This window comes from Somniosus microcephalus, chromosome 2 (assembly GCF_052327205.1).
Source record: "Somniosus microcephalus isolate GS21.2 chromosome 2, FLI_Smic_1.0, whole genome shotgun sequence".
NCBI classification, from domain to species: domain Eukaryota; kingdom Metazoa; phylum Chordata; class Chondrichthyes; order Squaliformes; family Somniosidae; genus Somniosus; species Somniosus microcephalus.
The window spans coordinates 311,778,089-311,800,532 of NC_140988.1; the positions used below are offsets into that span (position 1 = coordinate 311,778,089).

General features: G+C 43.1%; 1 protein-coding gene across 1 annotated transcript in view; it reads left to right on the forward strand.

Moving 5' to 3' along the window:
• The window catches only part of dnai1.2 (dynein, axonemal, intermediate chain 1, paralog 2), a 464,908-nt gene that overhangs the window by 404,253 nt on the left and 38,211 nt on the right, over positions 1-22,444 (forward strand). The window contains exon 19 of the mRNA XM_085974010.1: positions 16,532-16,717. Within this exon, the coding sequence (XP_085830136.1) occupies positions 16,532-16,717 (186 nt within the window). The remainder of the gene's footprint in view (positions 1-16,531; positions 16,718-22,444) is intronic.

A 22,444-nucleotide genomic window follows, 5' to 3' on the forward strand; every position in this document is an offset into this window, starting at 1 on the left:
ATGGGGATAGTACGTGAAGGTGGAGTTGAGGTAAAACATCAGCCATGATCTTATTAAATGACGGAGCAGAATGGCCTGCTCCTGCTCCTAATTCTTATGTTCTTATCAGTCAATCTGCAGTGCATGAATGTAGCTAGCCGGTCACTGCTGCATCGTTCACCAAAAGAAAGAAAGACTTGCATTTATATAGCGCCTTACATGACCACCGGACATCTCAAAGCGCTTTACAGCCAATGAAGTACTTTTGAAGTGGAGTCACTGTTGTAATGTGGGAAACGCGGCAGCCAATTTGCGCACAGCAAGGTCCCACAAACAACAGTGTGAAAATGATCAGATAATCTGTTTTTGTTAGAGTGGTTGAGGGAGAAATATTGGCCAAGACACCAGGGCTAACTCCCCTACTCTTCTTTGAAATAATGCCATGGGATCTTTTACATCTACCTGAGAGAGCAGACAGGGCCTCGGTTTAATGTCTCATCCAAAAGATGGCACCTCCGACAGGACAGCACTCCCTCAGTACTGCACTGGAGTGTCAGCCTAGCTTTATGTGCTGCAAGTCCCTGGAGTGGGACTATGAACTCATAACCTTCTGACTCAGAGGCGAGTGTGCTACCAACTGAGCCACAGTTGACACAACCATGGCAAACACTTTCATCACTTTCACCATTGAAACTGGCAACATGTGTCCATCGATGCCACTACATACAATCCCATGGCCTTTATGAGCCATAAAAATTCCACTCCATTAATGTAGATGATTAGCGACTATCAATACAGGGGGTCATGCAAGTCAACCCACTTTTCACACTGCAGCTATGATGCTTTTGTAGGCTATTTGAACATGTAGGCACATTGAAAGGATAGCTCCTAGGGGACCAAGGCTATTCTTGTCAGCCCTGGCATATGATACCATTGACACTACCACAAACACTATCTAAACGAAGATATAGTGAGGTTCTTACAGCCACTAGAATCCTTATGCCACATTAAAGGCAACTTGAAGTAGCACCAAGGGCAAAGCACGACAGTGACAATGAGCCAGAGTTTATCGCTACTGAACACCTTTGTAGATAGTGAAAGTCATACACCAGGCACTCATGGATGAGATGTTCAGCTAACTGCTACATCTGTTCAATGTATTGACAGACCTCTTCACATGTGCAAGATGCAATGACCCAATACACTCTCACCAACATTGTCCTCTGCACTGTCAACTACCATGCCAATCCTTTCATCTGCTAATAACTTTATTTTGTACCATTAAAATAAATATTTCTGGACACAGCTGAAAAAAGTTAAATTTTCTGAAAGGGATTAGTGCATATGCTGGTGTGTTTTTCCCCAGTTACAGTGTAGCACAGATTTTACAATCCTGGAATTAATGAACAATTTTAGTTATGTGAGTCCTTAAAGTGTTGCTAACATTGCAATGTGGAACATTTTGAATGAATGTCTGCCACATCCTTCCAAACAGATTAGATAAAACAAAGTGCACTGGGCACTTCTTGTACAAACACCTCCAATGTAGCACCACAAAACAGATATGCCTGAGTTCTTGATGAGCCATTTCTAAGTTTATGGCAGCAAGCATTAAGTAGCAACTATAGTCTTATTACATAGAATATCATAGAATGTACAGCACAGAAACAGGCCATTTGGCCCAATTGGTCTATGCCAATGTTTATGCTCCACACGAGCCTCTTCCCATCCCTTTACATCTAACTCTATCGGCAAATCATTCTATTCCTTTCTCCCGCATGTAATTTTAAAACATGAAACATAATTGATTGCTTCATGTGTATAATGTTTTTGTGTAATATGGTGTGGCAGTGTATTCAGGGCCTCAAATCTCAATGCTGATGCTCAGCATATGCATCATTATTCCTATCCTTTTTGAAACGAGGAAGAAGCAGGGAAGCTCTTGAAGAATAACAAGGACCAAAAGATTTGTGGAGATGGTTTTACCAAGAGACACAAATGGGCAATCAGACTCCAATTTCTGACCTGAGCGAATGCTGACTAACCTATATGTATAGACAGGAGACAATGAGTAGGGATAATGGGTAGGTACTCCAATTGGCAGGATGTGACTAGTGGTGTCCAGCAGGGATCTGTGTTGGGGCCTCAACTATTCACTGTATTTATTAACGACTTAGATGATGGCATAGAAAGTCATACATCCAAATTTGCCGATGTCACAAAGATAGGTGGCATTGTAGGCAGTGTAGATGAAAGCATAAAATTACAAAGGGATATTGACAGGTAAGTGAATGGGCAAAACTGTGGCAAATGGATTGCAATGTAGGCAAATGTGAGGTCATCCACTTTGGACCTGAAAAGGATAGAACAGGGCACTTTCTAAATGGTGAAAAGCTAAAAACAGTGGAGGTCCAAAGAGACGTGGGGGTTCAGGTGAATAGATCATGAATGTCATGAACAGGTACAGAAAATAATTTAAAAGGCTAATGGAATGCTGGCCTTTATATCTAGAGGACTAGAGTACAAGGCGGTAGAAGTTATGCTGGAGCTATACAAAACCCTGGTTCGACCACACCTAGAGTACTGTGAGCAGTTCTGGGCACCATACCTTAGGAAGGATATACCCTTGGAGGGAGTGCAGCGTAGGTTTACCACAATGATACCCGGACTTTGAGGGTTACGTTACTAGAAGAGATTACAGAAGTTAGGGTTGTATTCCCTAGAATTTAGAAGGTTAAGGGGTGATCTGATTGAAGTTTTCAAGATATTAAAGGGTAACAGATAGGGTAGATAGAGAGAAACTATACCCGCTGGTTGGGGATTCTAGGACGAGGGGTCATAGTCTAAAAATTACAGCCGGACCTTTCAGGAATGAAATTAGGAAACAATTCTACACTAAAGGGCTCAATTTTCTAGGCCCGAGGAGGCGGGATTGGAGGCATTTGAGGTGTTAAAATCGCAAAAAATGGCGTGCGGGCCCAATCCCGCCTCCGAGCAATTTTCGCAGAATCGGGGTTTCAGACCCCGTTTCCATCCCACCTCCAAGAGGCGGGATAGGCCCTTAAGGCCCTTAACAATCACTTAATTGCCTCTATAATTCAATTTTGAGAGGCCTTTCTGATTTTTAGACATTTCCCCCATCCTACACGCCTCCTCTGGAACACGCCAGGTAAACCTGGCGGCCTCAAGTGGATTGCTTAGTAACAGCTGCAGCTCCACCATTAAAAAAGGAGTTTTCAGCAATCATCATTTGCAGGTGGCAGAACTTTGTTGTCTCAGGTCTTGTAGGGGGTGGTGGGTTTGTCAGCCTTTTAAATTGACCTTGATGGTTCGAATCGTTCCACTCCCTGGTTCTGGGGCTTTGAATTATTTAGGGGATGTGATAGATGTAGGCAGACAACTGTTTGGTGCAAGAACAAAAATTTTATTTAGAAATCGCACGCCACACGAATTAACCAAACAAAAACGTATACGCAACGGGTACAAAGGTTAAGCAGTGAGAGAAAAAAATAAAAAAAATAAAACCACCTCCCACCACTACACTAACTGAGTTAGGCTCTGAAATTACAGGGACTATGCTCACCAAAGGATTTCTCCAGTTTAGACCAGCTGCACATTGCTTCCTCTCTCCTCAATCTTGTGGACTCCTTGGTTGCGGTGTCTTCGGTATTAGCAGTGGTCGGTGTTTTGATGGTAAACACGTTTTTCCTAGAGTCAGCGCTGGATGATGGTTGATCTTTCAATGACTCCGAGGCTTCTTGTTAGGTTTTCTTGTTGCGTTGCTGTAACCTCGTGTGGCAAGTTAGATGTTTCAAAGCCAGAGTCAAAGAGCCCAGAGTCCAAGTGCTTTTCCAGCGTGTTCTCGGGTACATTTCTTCTGCTCCGGTGTGCTGCTGCTGCTGCTTGCCGGCACTCTCTCTCTTCAGCCCGTCTGTTGAGGTCTCTCTAGCTACTAGCAAGCCCCCAGTTATATCGGAGAGACTGCTTAAACTTTTGCGCCAAAACTCAGGTGCACAATTGATTTTAGATGACTCCCTTTTGTGCGATTTTGGCAGGCTGATCAACTCTGATGTGATCCCTTAGTGAGAATTTTAGTGGGCTGATTGGGAATCTTGTATCATGCTAATGCTCAAAGGGGTTGATGGGGTTTTTGAATGGTGCTGTTAGAAGGTAATCAGGTCTTGATACTGTCCATTGTGTGTTTTGCTGATGCCAGGGTTTTCTGCATAGCTGTTTTAAGAACTATTAAAATATGTATGTACAGGAAACTTCGCGATATCCGGCACTGACGGGACCGAGCTGGTGCCGTTAGATCAAAACTTCCGGATAGACCAGCGCTAATGTTGAAGGATACGGAGGTTTTCATCTCCATATCTGACAACAAACACTGTTGCTTAACAACAGCTTGTAAACACTCGGCCCGTACCTTGGAAGCGTCTCTGAAGCTGTTGCTAAGCTACAGAGACGCTTTCCACAGCCTGGCTGTTTAAAAAAATGCTAGGGGAAGAAAAAAAACCTAACAAAACGGCTGCTGATTTCTGCCGTTAGATCGAGGTTTCCGGATATACAACCTCCGGATAAACCAAAGTTTCCTGTATCTAGGTCCCTGGTAAGTGGGCTTTTGTTAGACTGCTAATGTCTCCCTGGGGGCCTGCCTCCCAGGTGGGTTAGCAGCCCTATAAAAATCCCATTTTCCTGAGCAGACCCAGCATACAATTTAAAATGTCCAAACTCAATCCAATAGGCCCTAGTTTAGTGCAAAGGCACCTAATAGTGAGATATTTCTGTCCACATTTCTCCTTCAGAAGGTCCAACACAGTCCTTTTTTAAATTCCAGACACATGTCCATTGAGTAGGGGGTCCCGGAATTTTGTGAATCCTACAGTCTGGGGGAACTTTTAGCAGGCCTACTCATTTCCAGGGCCGCCTCCTCCCAGGCGGTGAGCTGGGCTACTGAGTGTGACCCTCCTCCTGTCATGGCTCTTTCCCTCTTATTGTGGGCTCTCTTTTCCTGCAATGAGGGACACAAGTGGAGTTTGAGTGAGAATGAAGGAGTGTAAAGAATGCATAGCATAGATGCTTAGAAGGAGACAAAGGGCCCTCCCTGTGTGTTGTAAGTTGTTGTTGTTGCATCACTGATAGGGAGTGTGAGGGCTACATGGTCGAATAGTTAAGTGAATGTGACCATAGAGAGAGAGGCAACGGGTAAGGGTGCAGGGATATAAGTGTCAAGTGGGATGTGGAGGAAGAGGTTAGCAAAGCAGAGAGCTGGTGAGGAGAAGCGATGGGGATCAGATTGAAGGAGATGGGAAAGTCATACTCACTTTTCCTGTGCGGAGAAGGTCTTGAAACCTCTTCCTGCATTGCAGCCATCTTCTGCGGCTCATCGATATGGAGTTGACCTCCTGGGCCACTTGCAGCCACACAGCTTTAGTTTGCTGGGGTGGCTTTTTCTCCCTGAGGAAGGGAAGAGCACCTCCTTATTTGATCTTGCTCCCTCCACCAGAGCTTGGAGGGAGGGCTTATCGAAGCGTGGAGCACACTTTTTCCTGCTGGTGGACATACTCAATCAATGAATTTCTTACTACAATCACCATAAAGTTTGCAGTCTCCAGAAGAAGCAAGGCTGCTTGCAGGCCTTAAATCCAGCAGCATTAATGATGTATCGGAGGCGACTTTCTGTATGAAAAGACTCATTGGGCCAGGGGTTCCACACGCTGGAAATCAATTGCCCAATTAGGGCAAAATCGCACTTTTTCGCCACTTCACTTCAGAGTCGGGGTCCTGACACGAATGCCACCTGACACGCCCCAACCCGCCCACACTGGCAAAATTGAGCCCAAAGTGTGGTAGTAGTTTGGAACTCTCTTCCGCAAATGGCAATTGATGCTAGATCAATTGTTAATTTTAAATCGGACTTTGATAGCTTTTTATTAACTAAAGGTATTAAGGGATATGGGCCAAAGGTGGGTATATGGAGTTAGGTCGCAGATCATCCATGATCTCGTTGAATGGCGGAACAGATGCGAGGGGCTGAATGGCCTACTCCTGTTCCTATGTATACAACTTTCCAAAATCAGATGCTGTAATCTATCCATCCTGGAATACAGAAGTTGAAGGTTGGATTTTCCACTAACTTATTCAAAGAATGAACTGCATTGACTTCTTCTGTGACTAAAATGCAGCTCTTTGCACCTACGTACTTACTCAATCCTGATGCGGTAGATGCTGATTGGTCATAATAAAGCATGCAGTTTTCTTCTGTTTTAATTCAGCTAGGTTATGTTTTGAACTAATCGCAATACCAACTATTAAATCACACACTGAATGCCCAGCATTTTGGGTGGTAGCCTGCAACACACTCAGCTGTTAAACAAATCACTCATGGAACAAATCAGGTGCTGCCGCAATCCTGTAGCATGCTGCTGAAATCTGCAGTGAAAAAGAACCCAGATCCCCAACTAGAAAGGAAGCATCTCTTGAGCATCATGGAACAAGCTGCCACTTTTCATAATGTTTAAAAGTGACAGAGAATTAGAAACACATGATAAAGATGGAACAAGAAACAGAAGGAAAAAGAGGGCATGAAAGATAATGCGGGGGGGAATGAGAGAGATAGAGGGGTGAATGGGAGTCAGAGGGAGGGAGGAAATCGAAGTTGAATGGTATATTCAGTTCTGGTCACTGAGGCATACAAAAGCCTTGGAAACAGTGCAAGGAAAGGGCTACAGGTAGATTCAGATGAAATGGGGGTAGAAGGTGGGAGTTAATTGGACACAGAGTGAAAGGAGGGCTGCAGTGCTGAAGGCCAAAAAAGAAAGGTGCCTTGAGTAGGTTGGATGGGGAAGGTAGAGCAGATTTAGAGGATGGACAAGTGGTGGGTGGGACAAGTCAGAAGGTACAACAGAATCAGGGGAGAAGGTATGGAAGAATTAGAGGCTGAAGGGAGAGGGAAGGCCGAGCAGGTTTAGAGGTTAGAGACTGGAGGTCAGGGGGAAGGTAGAGCAGTGTTAGAAGCCAGGAGCAAGGAAGAAGGTGCATCAGGGTTAGAGAATGGGGAGAAGGAGAAGGTACAGCATAGTACAAGACCAGAGATACTCTGTCGCTGTGGCTAGAGCCCAGAGAAAGTAGCTGTACTGGAGCAACCAGTGACAGAAGTATAGTAAGTGCAAGTAGAACAGAGCTGGGAAGGAGGAGTAAAGAGATGGGGACGGGAGGAGGAAAAGCAGGGGAAAGCGAGCAGAGGAGGGTGAGGGACGAAATGTGGAGCTGGGGCAGGGAGGAGTATTGGGGATTGCCCACTGGATGAACAGGAAGATGAGGAAAAGCAAGGATGAGGAATGGGGAAGGATGAGCAAGAAGGGGGGGTGGGGAAAATAATTATTTGACCTGCCGACTAACAACAGAAAAAAAATTGAATGCAATGGTATTTCATTAACTTTAAACTGCAGCATCCTAGCCTCTGTCCATCGACTCAAGAAATATATAATACATTGTGGAGCCCCAGTTCCAGGTCAGGAATAATTGCTAAATCTATTTTTCTTGGTGTCAGGTATAGTCCTTGGTTCTAAGGAGCATTATTGGACCGCACCCCCCCCAACATGATCAGCTTTGGTGGGGGGCAGGGATCAACTATCGGCCAGGATGGCCAAAGTGGAGTGGGGAAGCAGTAGGCAGGGCATGATGGCAAGGCAGCCTGCTCTAAGGTTCTCTTATCAGGGCAGTTTGAGACAGCGGATGTGGGACGGTGGAGGAAAATATCGACAATGGTGGCCAAATCAGCAAGCAGCCAGCAGGGTGGGAGAGTGGGGCAGAAGTTGCATGTCACATGTGGGAGAGGTTGAGAGTTTTGATCAGAACCTGAGCCCTGCCACTTAATATTTTTCAAAGACTCTCTCCACAGCCAGCATTAGATTCGGTGGGAACTGAAGGAATTTCTGCTCCAGAGCCAGCAACGGAGCAGCCAACTGACAAGGACAGTATGAGCTGCAGCTGAACATTATTTCCTGCCTCCACGGACAGAGCGCTCCCGTTGGCATGCACAATCCAGGCTAGGGGCTCATAATGCATATCTAATGAGGCAATCCTTGTGAAATCTGACAACAGCAGCCCAGCACAATTTTGGCCCTTGGATTGGAAAATTTACCCTAAAATCTTTTTACTGATTTGTTAAAGACTACACTTCAAAAGTACTTCATTGGCTATAAAGCGCTTTGGGATGTCCTGAGGTTGTGAAAGGTGCTATATAAATACAAGTTTTTCTTTCTTTAATAACTAGTTATTAGGACAATCACTAATATGCACTGAGTTTAAGTTTACAATGACTACCTGATATACGTAAGAAAGGATAATTCAGACTTCAGATTCAGAAACCATTTTTGCAGTCCAAAAATGACACTTTTTTAGTATTAATTAAAGCTGCTATAGTTTACAGTGACATTTTGCATGTCTGCGTATACATTCTTCTAATAATGGATTACTTCCACAAACCTTCTCTGTGAAGAGATTCGCCAGTTAATTTGTACATTAGGCGCTTGAATAATAACAATTGCCCCCCAGAGGGCAATTGTTATTACTCAGAGCCTAAATTACAAAAGGGCATTTATGAATTAATTAATATTGTCATGGGGATGAACAAATGATTCACTTAAAAAAGATGGGCTGTAATGTACTCAGTTTGAGTATGTGCTTTGCATAAATTGTTTTTATTGTCCTTAAAGGAACAAATGAAATGTATAGCCATTTTATTTTTTGTCAATTGAGAGTAAGGTACATGCTCTGCATTTAAAGTGTCTTTTTTCTCATAAAACAAATACATCAAATCTATTAAAATTAAACACTGAAAATGCTGGAAATACTCTGCCAGTCAGGCAGCATCTGCGGAGAGAGCACTGCAGGGACAAATGTACATGGGCAATCTGGCACAATAATAGTGTTAAAAAGCACGAGAGATAGGATCACTGATAATATTGCAATATAAAAGGGGTCAGAGCCGAGGAGAATGAAAGCTTAATTGATGTTATGATTTGCAACCTATTACTAACTGGTGCATTTGTCAAAGTGATGACCAAAATAGAATAAAAGCTCCACTTCTATATAATATAATATCAATCTAGTTAATGGCCACCAGTGTTAAGGCACAAGTAACAGTTTGACTACTCCCTAATGATTCAGTGAGTTTATCCAATGAGTACCAAAGGCATACAGAACATGAAGGTCACAGGTTCAAGCCCTGGTTTGTGCCGAGTCATCTGACTTCGGTTGGGGCAGTGGTAGGGTTGCTACAATTGACTTCAGCGCCTAGGGAATGGGGAGGGGAAAATTAGCCAAGATTTCCACTCCTGATTGCGATTCAGTAACCTGTGCAGGAATTAACTGTGTGTGGATGGATGTTGGATATGTACATGATTTGCTCAGCTGTTCTGCCTCCACAGTTAAATAACCTGCAATACTCACTGTCGATGCTCACATATGAAAATAATTAGCATTATGCTGTTGTACTTGTGGCATTTATGAGGAATATTTCAGTCCTTTGCATGCATTTATTTGAACAATAATAATTTTTAGTAAAAGGTCCAAGATTGTATTCAAAATGCACGTTAACAAATAATTTCTAGCAAGTCAAACAAAGGTTATATTTTTTAATTAATTTTGATTTGGGGGAAATATCTGTATTAATCATTGTGACAAAGAAATAAGAGTATGTTTCAAAATGTTTACTGAGGAAGACATAAAAGAGACATGCCTTTAGCAGATGTGCACGTACAGGCCAAATCGAACTCACAAGAGTCATACTGTTGGTGCAGTATTAAATTTATATTAAAACCAGGTCATCAATATATCAAAACTGAGATGAGGAGAAACTTCTTCACTCAGAGGGTAGTAAATCTATGGAATTTGCTACCTCAGAGAGCTGTGGAAGCTGCGACATTAAATAAATTTAAAACGGAGATAGACAGTTTCCTAGCTGATAAGGGAATTAGGGGATACGGGGAGCGGGCAGGGAAGTGGACGTGAGTCTAGGTTCGGATCAGCCATGATCCTATTGAATGGCGGAGCAGGCCCAAGGGGCCGTATGGCCTACTCCTGCTCCTACTTCTTACGTTCTTATGTACTAGTGCCTTGGTCACATCGAGCTAGAAGCAGTAAAAGTCATAGGGTATGTCGTTAAAGCAGCTGAAAGCACGGCTGTTAAGGGATCTTAAGGAGATGATGGAAAACAGAGTCAGACAGCCAAAAATACTTGATCATAATTTCTCTCTATGCACATGTACACTCTAGTGAAAGAGAAATGGAGAATTAAAAACAATTTTTGAGCTGGGCGGGTATGGGTTCTAGAGGTTCTGAATTCAAATCCCAGCATGGGGAGTTGTGAAACTGCATTCATAAATCTGATCATTTGTGGATTAGCACAAAAGTTGTTGCTTTGTTGTAGGAAGGATTATTTAAGCTCTGGCCTACATGTGACTCCAGTCCCACATTATATGGTCTAATGCCCACTGGGCAACTAGGAATGGGCAATAAAATGTTGCCCACAACACAAGAGAAAATTATTTTTAAAACTGCCATCTCCTGGAACCAGACTCTGCAACTCGGGATCAACAAGTTGCCTGTCGTGGTAAAAGTGTTGATGCACTTAACTTTTTTTGCCACAGGCTTCTTGTAGTTGAGCCAAATCTCAGCTCTGCCCTCCACAGCTCTGTCAAACCCCAGGTTCCCTTCCACAATGATGCCAGATCAAAGGACTCAGTGGGGGATGGGCAGAATCCCAGGAGGAACAGCGTAAACATATATCCCAGTTTTAATAATGATAACATTTCAATATACTAGTAATCGAATATATAAAATAAAGGCCACCATTTACAGTTTTCACAGAATCACTAAAACACCAGTAAAGATCTCAGAATACATTTTAAGAAAAATGGAACTTGACTTAATCAATCACAAGAAATCAGTAGCCCAGAATTATCCCCTACTGTACAGCCCTATTGTTTAATTCTTCTAACTCACTATGGGGAATGCCACAGGAGATCTACTTTATATATACATTAAAAAGAAACAAACAATAAAATCTATACACTAAACATTTTTATAGATAACTTATATGCATGCACTTATTTTCTTACAATATTTTCTAACTAAGGGAGTTAGCTTGTTCACCTTATCTTTCTGGGAAAATTTGAATCAGTTTGATACAACTCCACTCGGCCCAACTCTGTTCTGTTAACTCAACTCACTTAACAGTTCCAGCTATTTAAATACCCTTTGAACAATTGCTGACTCTTGTTGAATTTGAATGACTGACTCTAGGATACAAAAATAGCTGGCTGTCATGCACACAACTGAACCAATTGTGCTTTGTTCATATATGTGGCTTGATTCCTCTCTCAAGCCTGTAACCTCAGAACCAAACTTGCAACATTTGTAGTGATTTAGGCAGGGTCAGTGCAGCTGGCTTTTGAATTTGGGGCAGAAATTATGTGGACCCGTTTGAGGTCAAATTACTTGTCTTTGGACTTACCTCACTTATCACTGCTGCTGAAGTTTTACTATAGGCAATTTGTTCCTCCCTAACCCAGATATGCTGATTAGGAACATAGGAACAGGAGTAGGCCATTCAGCTCCACGACCCTGTTCCACCATTCAATTAGATCATGGCAAATCTGTATCTCAACTCCAACTACCCACCTTGGTTCCATATCCCTTAATACCCTTGCCTAACAAAAATCTATCAATCTCAGTTTTGATATTTTCAATTGGCCTAGCCTCAACAGCTTTTGAGGGAGAGTTCCAGATTTCCACTACCCTTTGTGTGAAGAAGTGCTTCCTGATAGCACCCCTCAACTGCCTAGCTCTAATTTTAAGGTTATGCCCTGTTGTTCTGGACTCCTCCACAAGAGGAAATAGTTTCTCTCTATCTATCCTCTCAAATCCGTTAATCACCTTAAACACCTCAAATATATCACCTTTTAATCTTCTATACTCAAGGGAATACAAGCCTAGTTCATACAATCTTTCCTCACAATTTAACCCTTTTAAGCCCCAGTATCATTTTGGTGAATCTGCACTGCACCCCTTCCAAAGCCAATACAGTATATCCTTCCTGATGTGTGATGCCCAGAACTGAACGCAGTACTCCAGATGGGGTCTAACCAGAGCTTTATATAAATGTAGCATAACTCACCCTTTTGTATTCCAACCGCTTTGAGATGAAGGTTAACATTCCATTAGCCTTTTTAATTATTGGTTGTACCTGTCCACTAGTTTTAAGTGATTTTTGTACATGGACCTCTGAATCTCTCTGCTTCTCTACAGTTCCTAGCTTCTAACCATTTAGAAAATACTCTAATCTACCTTTCTTAAGGCTAAAGTGGATGACTTTGCACTTCCCCATGTTGAACTCCATCTGCCACAGTTTTGCCCACTCACTTAATCTATCAATGTCCCTTTGCAACTTTCTGCTCCCGTCTGCCCCACTTACTGTGCCACATAACTTAGTGTTGTCAGCAAACTTGGTTAAAATCTATTCCTTCATCTAAGATTTTTTTTTTTTAATGTAGTGAAAAGCTGAGGCTCCAATACAGATCTCTGGGAGACACCACAAGTCACATCCTGCCAATTGGAGTACATACCCAGTATCCATACTCATTGGGCAGCCGCAGTATTTTGCTATTGGGCTATAAATTCATGTGGTTTGCGCCACATGTTAGCGCCACAAGATGGCGCTAAAATGCCATTGACAGCTGTAATGATAGCTGATGCCGGTTCCAGCGCCGCACGCCATATCGGTGTTGCCAGTAGCGCTGCCGGTAAACACGATCGCCAGGGACCTCGCCAGCATGGCGCTCGTAACGTGGATTTACAAAAGGTAAATCGTGCTTGACTAATCTACTGGAATTTTTTGAGGATGTAACTTGTAGAATAGATAAGGGAGAACCAGTGGATGTGGTGTATTTGGACTTTCAGAAGGCTTTTGATAAGGTCCCGCATAAGAGATTAGCGTGTAAAGTTAAGGCACATGGGATTGGGAGCAAGGTACTGACTTGGATAAAGAACTGGTTGGCAGACAGGAAGCAAAGAGTTGGAATAAACGGCTCTTTTTCCGAGTGGCAGGCAGTGACTAGTGGGGTACCACAGGGATCGGTGCTAGGACCCCAGCTATTCACAATATATATAAATGATCTAGACAAGGGAACTAGATGTAATATCTCCAAGTTTGCAGACGACACAAAGCTGGGTGGGCATGTGTGCTGTGAGGAGGATGCCGAGAAACTCCACTATGATTTGGACAGGTTGGGTGATTGGGCAGAAGCGTGGCAGATGCAGTATAAGTTGGATAAATGCAAGGTTATCCACTTTGGTGGCAAAAACAGGAAGGCAGATTATTATCTGAATGGCAATAGATTGGGAGAGGGAGAAGTGCAACGAGACCTGGGTGTCCTTGTGCACCAGTCGCTGAAGGTAAGCATGCAGGTGCAGCAGGTGGTTAAGAAGGCAAATGGTATGTTGGCCTTCATAGCGAGAGGGTTCGAGTACAAGAACAAGGATGTCTTGCTGCAGTTGTACAGGGCCTTGGTGAGACCACACCTTGAGTATTGTGTGCAGTTTTGGTCACCTTATCTGAGGAAGGATGTTCTTGCCATGGAGGGAGTGCAGCAAAGATTCACCAGATTGATACCTGGGATGACAGGAATGACATATGAGGAGAGATTGGGTCGATTGGGCTTATACTCGCTGGAGTTTAGAAGAATGAGAGGGGATCTCATTGAAACTTATAAAATTCTAACAGGACTGGACAGACTGGATGCAGGAAGGATGTTCCCGATGGCCGGGGAGTCCAGAACTAGGGGTCACAGTCTAAGGATAAGGAGTAAGCCATTTAGGACAGAGATGAGGAGGAATTTCTTCACCCAGAGAGTGGAGAACCTGTGGAATTCTCTACCACAGAAGGCAGTGGACGCCAATTCATTAAATATATTCAGGAAGGAGTTGGATATATTTCTTAAGGCTAACGGGATCAAGGGATATGGGGAGAAGGCAGGGACAGGGTACTTAAATTGGATGATCAGCCATGATCTCATTGAATGGCGGAGCAGGCTCGAGGGGCTGAATGGCCTACTCCTGCTCCTATCTTCTATGTTTCTATGTCAGTGAGTGTGCAACACTCACTGGACGTCCAATCTTCAACATTGGATTTAGCCACTTGCCTTAACGGCAGCGCAGAACAACAACAGGGAGAGCTGGCGTCTACCAGCAGGAAGCAGGCTGCAGCAACGATATTTAAAGGCACCATCCCCAATCAGCCGTACCTGACAGGGTTTTGCAGTTTCAGTGCCTCTTTGCTACTTCCTGCAACTGGAACAGCGCTCTTTAGTTATTTTAGTTTTTTTTGGTGACAGGGAGTGTTGATTCAAGTGCAGAAGTCACTCATTATTTGTTAAAGGCTACTGCTCACAACACTTCCTCACAATCATGCGTGATTGCAGGATTACCGCAGGAGGATGATGAGGCAGAGGAGGATGAGGAGGAGGATGAGGCAGAGAAGGATGAGGAGGAAGAGGATGTGGAGGAGGACGAGGCAGAGGAGGGTGAGGAGAAAGAGGACGAGGAACAGGAGGGAGGGCGGAGGCAGCAAGACAATCGGCCTTCTGGACGGGCTGTCCGTGACCGGCTCATCAGACTCCGATTCACATGAATGAGACCCCAGATCCCTGTATCTCACCACATCCCCATCATACAATCCCTGTCTCATGGAATATCACAGCGCCCTCCTGGGCAAAAAGGTGAAATGAGAGAGAGACCACAAAATATTCCAAATACACCTAATAAATTTATCTATAAACATATGACATGAATTCTAATAACTAATGACCCTTGTGCCTGCTATAGTTGAATAGCTATCATCGTGTGCAAGGTGTGAGATGTGGGTGTGAGTGTTTCTAGGTAGAGATTGTTGGTGGGTGAGTGCTGGGGGTGTGGTGCATTGAGCAGTGTGTGAAGCTTGTGGTACAGATGGTGGTATGTAGCATTTGTTGAAGCATTCACTCACCCTGACCACCTGTGTGAAGTCATTAAACGTCTTGCTGCACTGGGTGTAGGTCCTGGCGAGCACAGTGCTGCCCATGACGTGGTGTGCCACCTCCCTCAACATAGTCTGGCAGACTTGTGGTGAGGACCTCCTGACAGTTGCTGGGTACAGGACCGCCCACCTTCTCTCCACCACTAAAACCAATGCCTCCAAAACTTCATCGGAAAACCTCCGGGCTCTCTCCCTGGGGTGGCGATCTGCCATCAGGTTTTGTAAATAAGTGCTCCTTCTTCTTCTTTTGGTTGTTGAGGCAGCTGCACACCCAAAAATACTGAGAATGAGGTGCCTCACCTTTAAGTAGTGAAAAAAGCCATTACTTGAGTTTAGACTACACCCGATATTGGTCCATCTTTTTGGTGTAACGCCAATGAGCTTGGGTTTTTAGATAAGAATCATGACTGCAATCATTTTAATGAGGAGTGAGGATGAATTTTGCATGCAGTCTAGACGATTTTCACCTGGTGCTACTTAACCATTTTTAGTCTAAACACTGCCCATTCCTTGGCTATAACGAATTTCTAGGCTGTTTCCTAACCAATTCCCTACCCATGTTAAAAGGTTGCCTCCAATTCTATGTGCTTCCATTATTCCTAATAGTCTCTTGCGTCCTAACAGTCTCTTGTGTTATGGTATATATTGGTATGCATAGTCTTTTGTAGTGGGCATAAACTCCTTTGTGGTGTTTTCATGTGTGTGTTTCCTGGCATCAGTACTTTCAGAATATGTAATATATCCTTAGGTAGTTTAATGGTGCTGTATATCAGAGCTGATGTGTTTATTGTCTTCTATTATTTATTTGAAATTCAAATCAGATTTGAATCTTATTAATCTAAATAAAAATCTAATCTAATTATATATGAATGCTAATTGCCCAAATCACTCAATATAGCACAAAGGAGATAACCTGGCCTCTCCCCAAGCAGAGGAACCAAAGAGCTACCAGAGTGCGTTGAACCTGATGAGGGATCAGTGCTGTTAAATTGCCTGGCTCAAGCCATTTTGATGGTCTGGGCACCTTCCTGGGATAAGCCCAACCTCTGGTAGAGCGTGGCACTGAGAGCAAGACGTGGAAATTGGAGCACAGCTGCAGTCGCTCCTAGCTGCCAGCTTCAGGTCCTTATTCTGCTTTCCCATCTTTATCTATTCTATCTTTATTCAGTTAACTTTGAACTATTCTACCTGATGTAGCATATCAGATCTTCGCTAACCTTTCTCTCCTTAAATTTGTCATTAGCCCCACAGCCTCAACAGCACCCAAACAACTAAATGGATCTATGGTATTGGACAGTTTAATTTTTTTTATTCTTTCATGTTCTCTTTCAATCTTTGCAGTTCATACACCATTCTTTAGCCAAAATGCAAACCTCAGTCAACCGACTACTTCCATTGAGTATTAATTTTATTGTAAAAGGTGTTCTGCATTATATCCTACGTTAATTTTACAACTTCTTTTCTACTTACCAGATTCATGTGTTTGACTTGAACGTTAACAAATATGAACCAATCTGTGAGCAAGCTATTGTGAACAAGAAGAGAAATAAACTCACACATATTGAGTTTAATCCGACCTACCCTATTATAATGGTAGGAGATGAGCGGGGTGGTGTGACAATCTTGAAGCTGTCTCCAAATCTCCGAAAACAACCTAAGGTAAGATAGTTTCTTAAATGTCCAATTAAATGTGCAGCAAAGTACCACTGCTTTTCTACAGTACCTGTGTCAATGAGCTGCGTTAGCTCTAAAAATGATTTTAAATAAAGATATGTTAAATCTGTTATTTTTTAAAAGTTATTTGAGTACCTTTTTGTTAAATGTTGAGAACGTAGGGGCTAATAAGGCAAACTTTGGCACTGCTGTGCATTAGGGGCTGGTTACTCACATTATGGAGTGCTCAATATGCACAATGTAGAATAACACAACTCAAAAGTGCTTCATAAGATGTGCGCAAGGCTCATTAAAGCACCTATTTTGATGAAGATGAGGGGAGGTCTTCATCAGATGAGTGGAGTACCTGAACAGTGTTCCATAGGCTAAGCACCCACATGAAATTGGCACTGCAAGAGAACCTCTTTCCATCAGTTGAATCCTTGCTTTTAAAGGTACATTGTATTTGGTGTTTCCAGATTACTGTTTCTCTACTATACTATTGTTCTTGGATAAAGGAAGGTAGTGAAACTTCTTGGAGCCTTCCTGGCAGCTTCTTAAAGCAATACTGCATCTATCCTCTATGCATTATAGCACAAGACTATATACACAAGGAAGCACCACAGATATGAGCAATATGCACAGAGCAATGGTCCCAGCTCCACTCTACCGGAACTGCGCTTTCTGCCCCATATTTTCTTCTTCATTTCATATCTTCTACTTACTGCTAAAAGTAATCCTATATCATCAATCAGAAGATCTTTTTGACATTACTATGAGGGTGTCACTTATGTCATCTTTCTGCATCATCATACCATATATAAGAGGCTATATTTGTTAGGCAATGTCAAATATTTTTCCTGTTGTCCTAAGGCTGGTTGTAAGACCCCGATTGAAATTCATCTACAAATGGGCAGAGCATGCGCCGAGCAAGCTCCACCCAGGTGTTTCAGCCCCCTGAGTTGGATACTCTTGCACCCTTGCTAGTTAATTCTATACTTGGGTTGCAGATCTCCTCTTGCAGACTGTTTCCTACAGTTTAAAAAAAAAATCCACAGCCTCTCTCCTCAAATTCCTCAGCTTGCCTATTTACAAGTCAGCTGATTGATTTTCCAAAATAAAAAATACATTAAAAGTTTTTTTTTACTAAAACTGAAATGTCAATTTCAGAAATCAGGAGGAAATAAGGACCAGATAATGCCTTATCATGTCTTTTATAAATATCTTAAAATATCTCATTCACATGCAGTGAACTACTTTGAACTTACACAACACCAGGTTATAGTCCAACAGTTTTATTTGAAATCACAAGCTTTCGGAGCGCTGCTCCTTCGTCAGGACCCGGAAGCTTGTGATTTCAAATAAAACTGTTGGACTATAACCTGGTGTTGTGTGACTTCTTACATTTGTCCACCCCAGTCCAACACCAGCATCTCCACACCATGGCTACTTTGAACTTGGCTGTTGTCATGTAGTTACATGCTGCAGCTATTTTGTGCATAACAAGATTCCACAAACAGCGGTGAAATGTATGACCAGTTTTTTGTACTACAGGTAGACTATCCTTTATCCGAAAACCTCGGGACCAGCCGTGTTTCGGTTTTAGGAAAATTTCGGATTTCGGAAGGTGCGCGAAAACACTTCGGTTTTCAGAGGTAATTCGGTTTTCGGGAGTGCGGATAAAGGATACACTATCCCTTATCCGAAAGGGTGGGATAAATAACGACTATAAATACTGTAGTTACAGGGATAAATACTGTAGTACAGTTTATTTGTAAGGAAAACATTCAGTAAAACTTCAAACAGGTACAGGTACAGGTACAAACTAAGCTAAATACCTGTACATAAACATGCAATAAAGGTACATTACATCTGGCTTGTCGTGCGCACGACTTACGCTGACCGAAAAAACCTTCGGTTTTTAGAGGGTTTCGGTTTTCGGAAGTCCGGATAAAGGGTAGTCTACCTGTATTGGTTAAGCGAGCAGTTTGGCCAGGACACTGGGGAATCTCCCTGCTCTTCCTTGAATGGTGGCATATGATCTTTAATGTTGATTATAATAGGCAGCTGGGGTCTTGGATTACTATTTCATCTGAAGGTCAGCACTTGCAACAATGCAACACTCCCTTAGTAATATCTGATGTCTCAGCCTAGATTATGTACTCAAATCCTGTATTAGGGTTTGCATCCACAACCTTCTGACTCAGAGGCAAGAGGATGACAAACTGCACCTGAACTGGAATTTGCAAGTAGATTTTCCTATTCCATGATTGGGCATAAATAACAAACGGGAGGAGTTTACAAAGGAAACTTGGGCAGGAATGATCACATGCCCATAACAGAGTTCACCCAATTTCTGTCTATTTAACTTAATGGATGGACCATCAGGTAGGCTTTGTTACAGGAGTGTGATCCTTCCTGCCCGATTTTCTTCTAGGCACTCCAGCAAGGCAATTAATCTGTCCCCAGCACAGAAAAGGAAACTCTGCCCTGTGAATTCTTGAATAAATTAAACTGTATTTTAGAGTATGTTTGCTGCTTTTCCATCACTGGCAGCTCGAGTAGTTTCAATATAAACTATGCCATCAGCAAACGTTGACTCTATTTCTCTCTGCACGGATGTTGCCTGGCCTGCTGAGTTTTTCCAGCATTTTCTGTTGTTATTTCCATCAGCAATCTACTTTGTTTTAAATGTCTGTCAATAGATCTGAAGTAAAGTGTTCTTATCTGTATTTTAATAGATTTCAGGAGCTTGAAGCTATAAAAATGCCAAAATACTGGACAGCAAACTCTCAATTATCCAGTCTTTCTTCGTCCCGTATTTTTCAAGCTATGTTACTGTCTCTACTACCCGTCAATTTAATCCCATGATTCTGAGCTCCCATTTATCTGAACTGATCTATTTTGTCTGGACTGAGCAAACTGTATTTATTTTCTGATAACTTAACACATATTTGCCTCTGAATAATGGTTTACATAGAAACATAGAAACATAGAAGATAGGAGCAGGAGTAGGCCATTCGGCCCATCGAGCCTGCTCCACCATTCAATGAGATCATGGCTGATCATCCAAATTCAGTACCCTGTCCCTGCCTTCTCCCCATATCCCTTGATCCCTTTAGCCTCAAGAAATATATCCAACTCTTTCTTGAATATATTTAATGAACTGGCCTCCACCGCCCTCTGTGGTAGAGAATTCCAGAGGTTCACCACTCTGGGTGAAGAAATTCCTCCTCATTTCAGTCCTAAATGGCTTACCCCTTATCCTTAGACTATGACCCCTGGTTCTGGACTCCCCGGCCATCAGAAACTTCCTTCCTGCATCTAGTCTGTCCAGACCTGACAGAATTTTATAGGTTTCGATGAGATCCCCTCTCAATCTTCTAAACTCCAGTGAGTATAAGCCCAATCGACACAATCTCTCCTCATACATCATTCCTGCCATCCCAGGTATCAGCCTGGTGAATCTTCGCTGCATTCCCTCCATGGCAAGAACGTCCTTCCTCAGGTAAGGTGACTGTTAAGTCTGTGTGTTATATTGTGAATTACTACACAGACCACAAGAGTAAACTTTAACAGGATTTTACTGGTTGAAGGTCAGGGCGGAACTGCCCAATAAATCATTACACAGCACTTATATACCGGTGTGGTCACCGCCGGTATTACAGTATACAGCAGCCAAGATAAAGTAGTGCAACTCTTAAAATAGTTCTCTTAAAGGTGGAACGGTTACATACAATAGTTCTCTTAAAGGTGGAACGGTTACATACACTACAATCCTCCCTTTTTAGCTTACAATATATATATTCCCCATTAAACATAACATCATAACATAGATACACAACTTCATGTAAAACAGTTCACAGATTCAGTCTCTGCGGAAAACAGTTCACAGATTCAGTCTCTGCGGAAAACAGTTCACAGATTCAGTCTCTGCGGAGGCGCCTCCTGCGCTTCCTGACTCGGTCCGGATGACGTCTCGGTGGTGTAGTAGTTCTCGGTGGTGTAGTAGGTTCACGTTGCTGGGGTGACTCATCTAATAGTCCTTCACTGGACTTAACAGCTTGAACTTTCGTAACTTCAGAACCAGCCTTGCTGACTTCTAAAGGCTCGAGTACCTTGGGAAGTTTTTCTACTTCCAAACTGATTTGACTCAGTTCGGAGGGACCACGTGCGTGACCTGGTAGAGGTGATAATGGTTCAGATGGGTCATCATCCTGCTTCGTCTTTCCCTTTTCTGCTTCTTGGAGACTCTCTGGGCTCCACTCCCAGCTGCATGCACAGTTCCTCCTCCTCTTCCTCCTGTTGCCGTATTAGCGCCACCATCTCCCGGTGTTTCTTGGACTTTTCGTGATTCTTCATGGTTTTTGCACTTTGGAAGATTTCCCCACAAGCTGGGCAGAACAGGTCGTGGTAATATTCGGTGTCGTCCTGAGCTAGGCCAGCGAGAGGGTCTTCTATTTCCTCCATGCCCAGCTGGACGTTAGCCAGCTTTTGTTCCAAATCCAGACATCTCTCCTGAAGAGACTTCTTCATGTGTTCAGCTTCATCCAGCTGTTTCTGGGCTTCCTGCAAGTCTTTTACTAATGACATCATTTGTGATTTCAATACTTCAACTTCATTCGGAGATTGATTGATCGGACTATTCAATCCCTCTACTGGAGCAGCTGTTTCAGCATTCTGTTGTTCTACATTGACGTGAGTCAGCGTACTCTTGACATCCAAAGGCTGCACTGCTGCAATCTTCTGTGTTGCAACCTCAGCTATTTCAATAACTTTTGAGAGCTCCGAACCCCTTTCCTTTGAAGATTGAAGCTCGTGTTCAAGTTTTTCCCATTTCAGAGTCTTGTCCCTCAGCATATGAAGGAGTTGGCTGACCGTTAACTCTTCTGACATCAGACGTTTCCCAGTATCGTCGTCATGTGTTTTTGACGTATAGGCTGCAGGGCTGTTTGTAACCTTGCACTGGGGCTCCTTTGCTGCTTTTAATTCGCCATCATCCACAGCCTCCACCATTCGAATTTCAACAAATGAATCGTCCGGTGATGCTGCACCCAACTTCAGTAGGAGCTCGGAATTCATGGCAACCAAATCAGCCTTTTCTGCCTGCAACCTGCTAACAAGCGCCTTCAGTTGCTGAACATCTTGCTCCACCAGATTAGAGCACGCACCTTCAGAAACCGAATCAGCTTTGATTCGTTTGGCCTCCTCGCGCAGACGGTTTGTGTGTTCCTGTTCCATTTTCTCCATCAGCTGCTTCTGCTGTCTTTCCAGATTCTCCCACTCTGTGTCAAAGAACTTTTTCATTGCATTCATCTCTTGCTCAAAACGGCGAATCATTGGTCTAATTGCTGTTGTAGTTTGAAATGGAGTTGAGTTCGAGCCCGGTGTTCCTCAGAAATGTGCATGTCTGTAGACTGGACAGACTCAGAATTCTCTGTCAAACTATGTTGTTGTTGTTCAGTGGAATTCTGTTCTGATACTTTGTTCTCCTCTGAAGCATAAGCATTTATGCACTCCTTCGTTTTTCCATCATTAGTCTGCAAGTCCATTTTAGACTTGTCTTTTGCACATGGGCTGGTCTTACCATCATCAGTTCCAGAGTCTGAGCTGATTGTCTTCACCGAGTTCTCACTCTTTATTGCTTTTAGGGAGTGCCAGTCCATATTTATTTTCCTGATCCACTCCCGTCCCAGAAGTGGTGGACCTCCCTCAGGTAGTACATATAAGTCC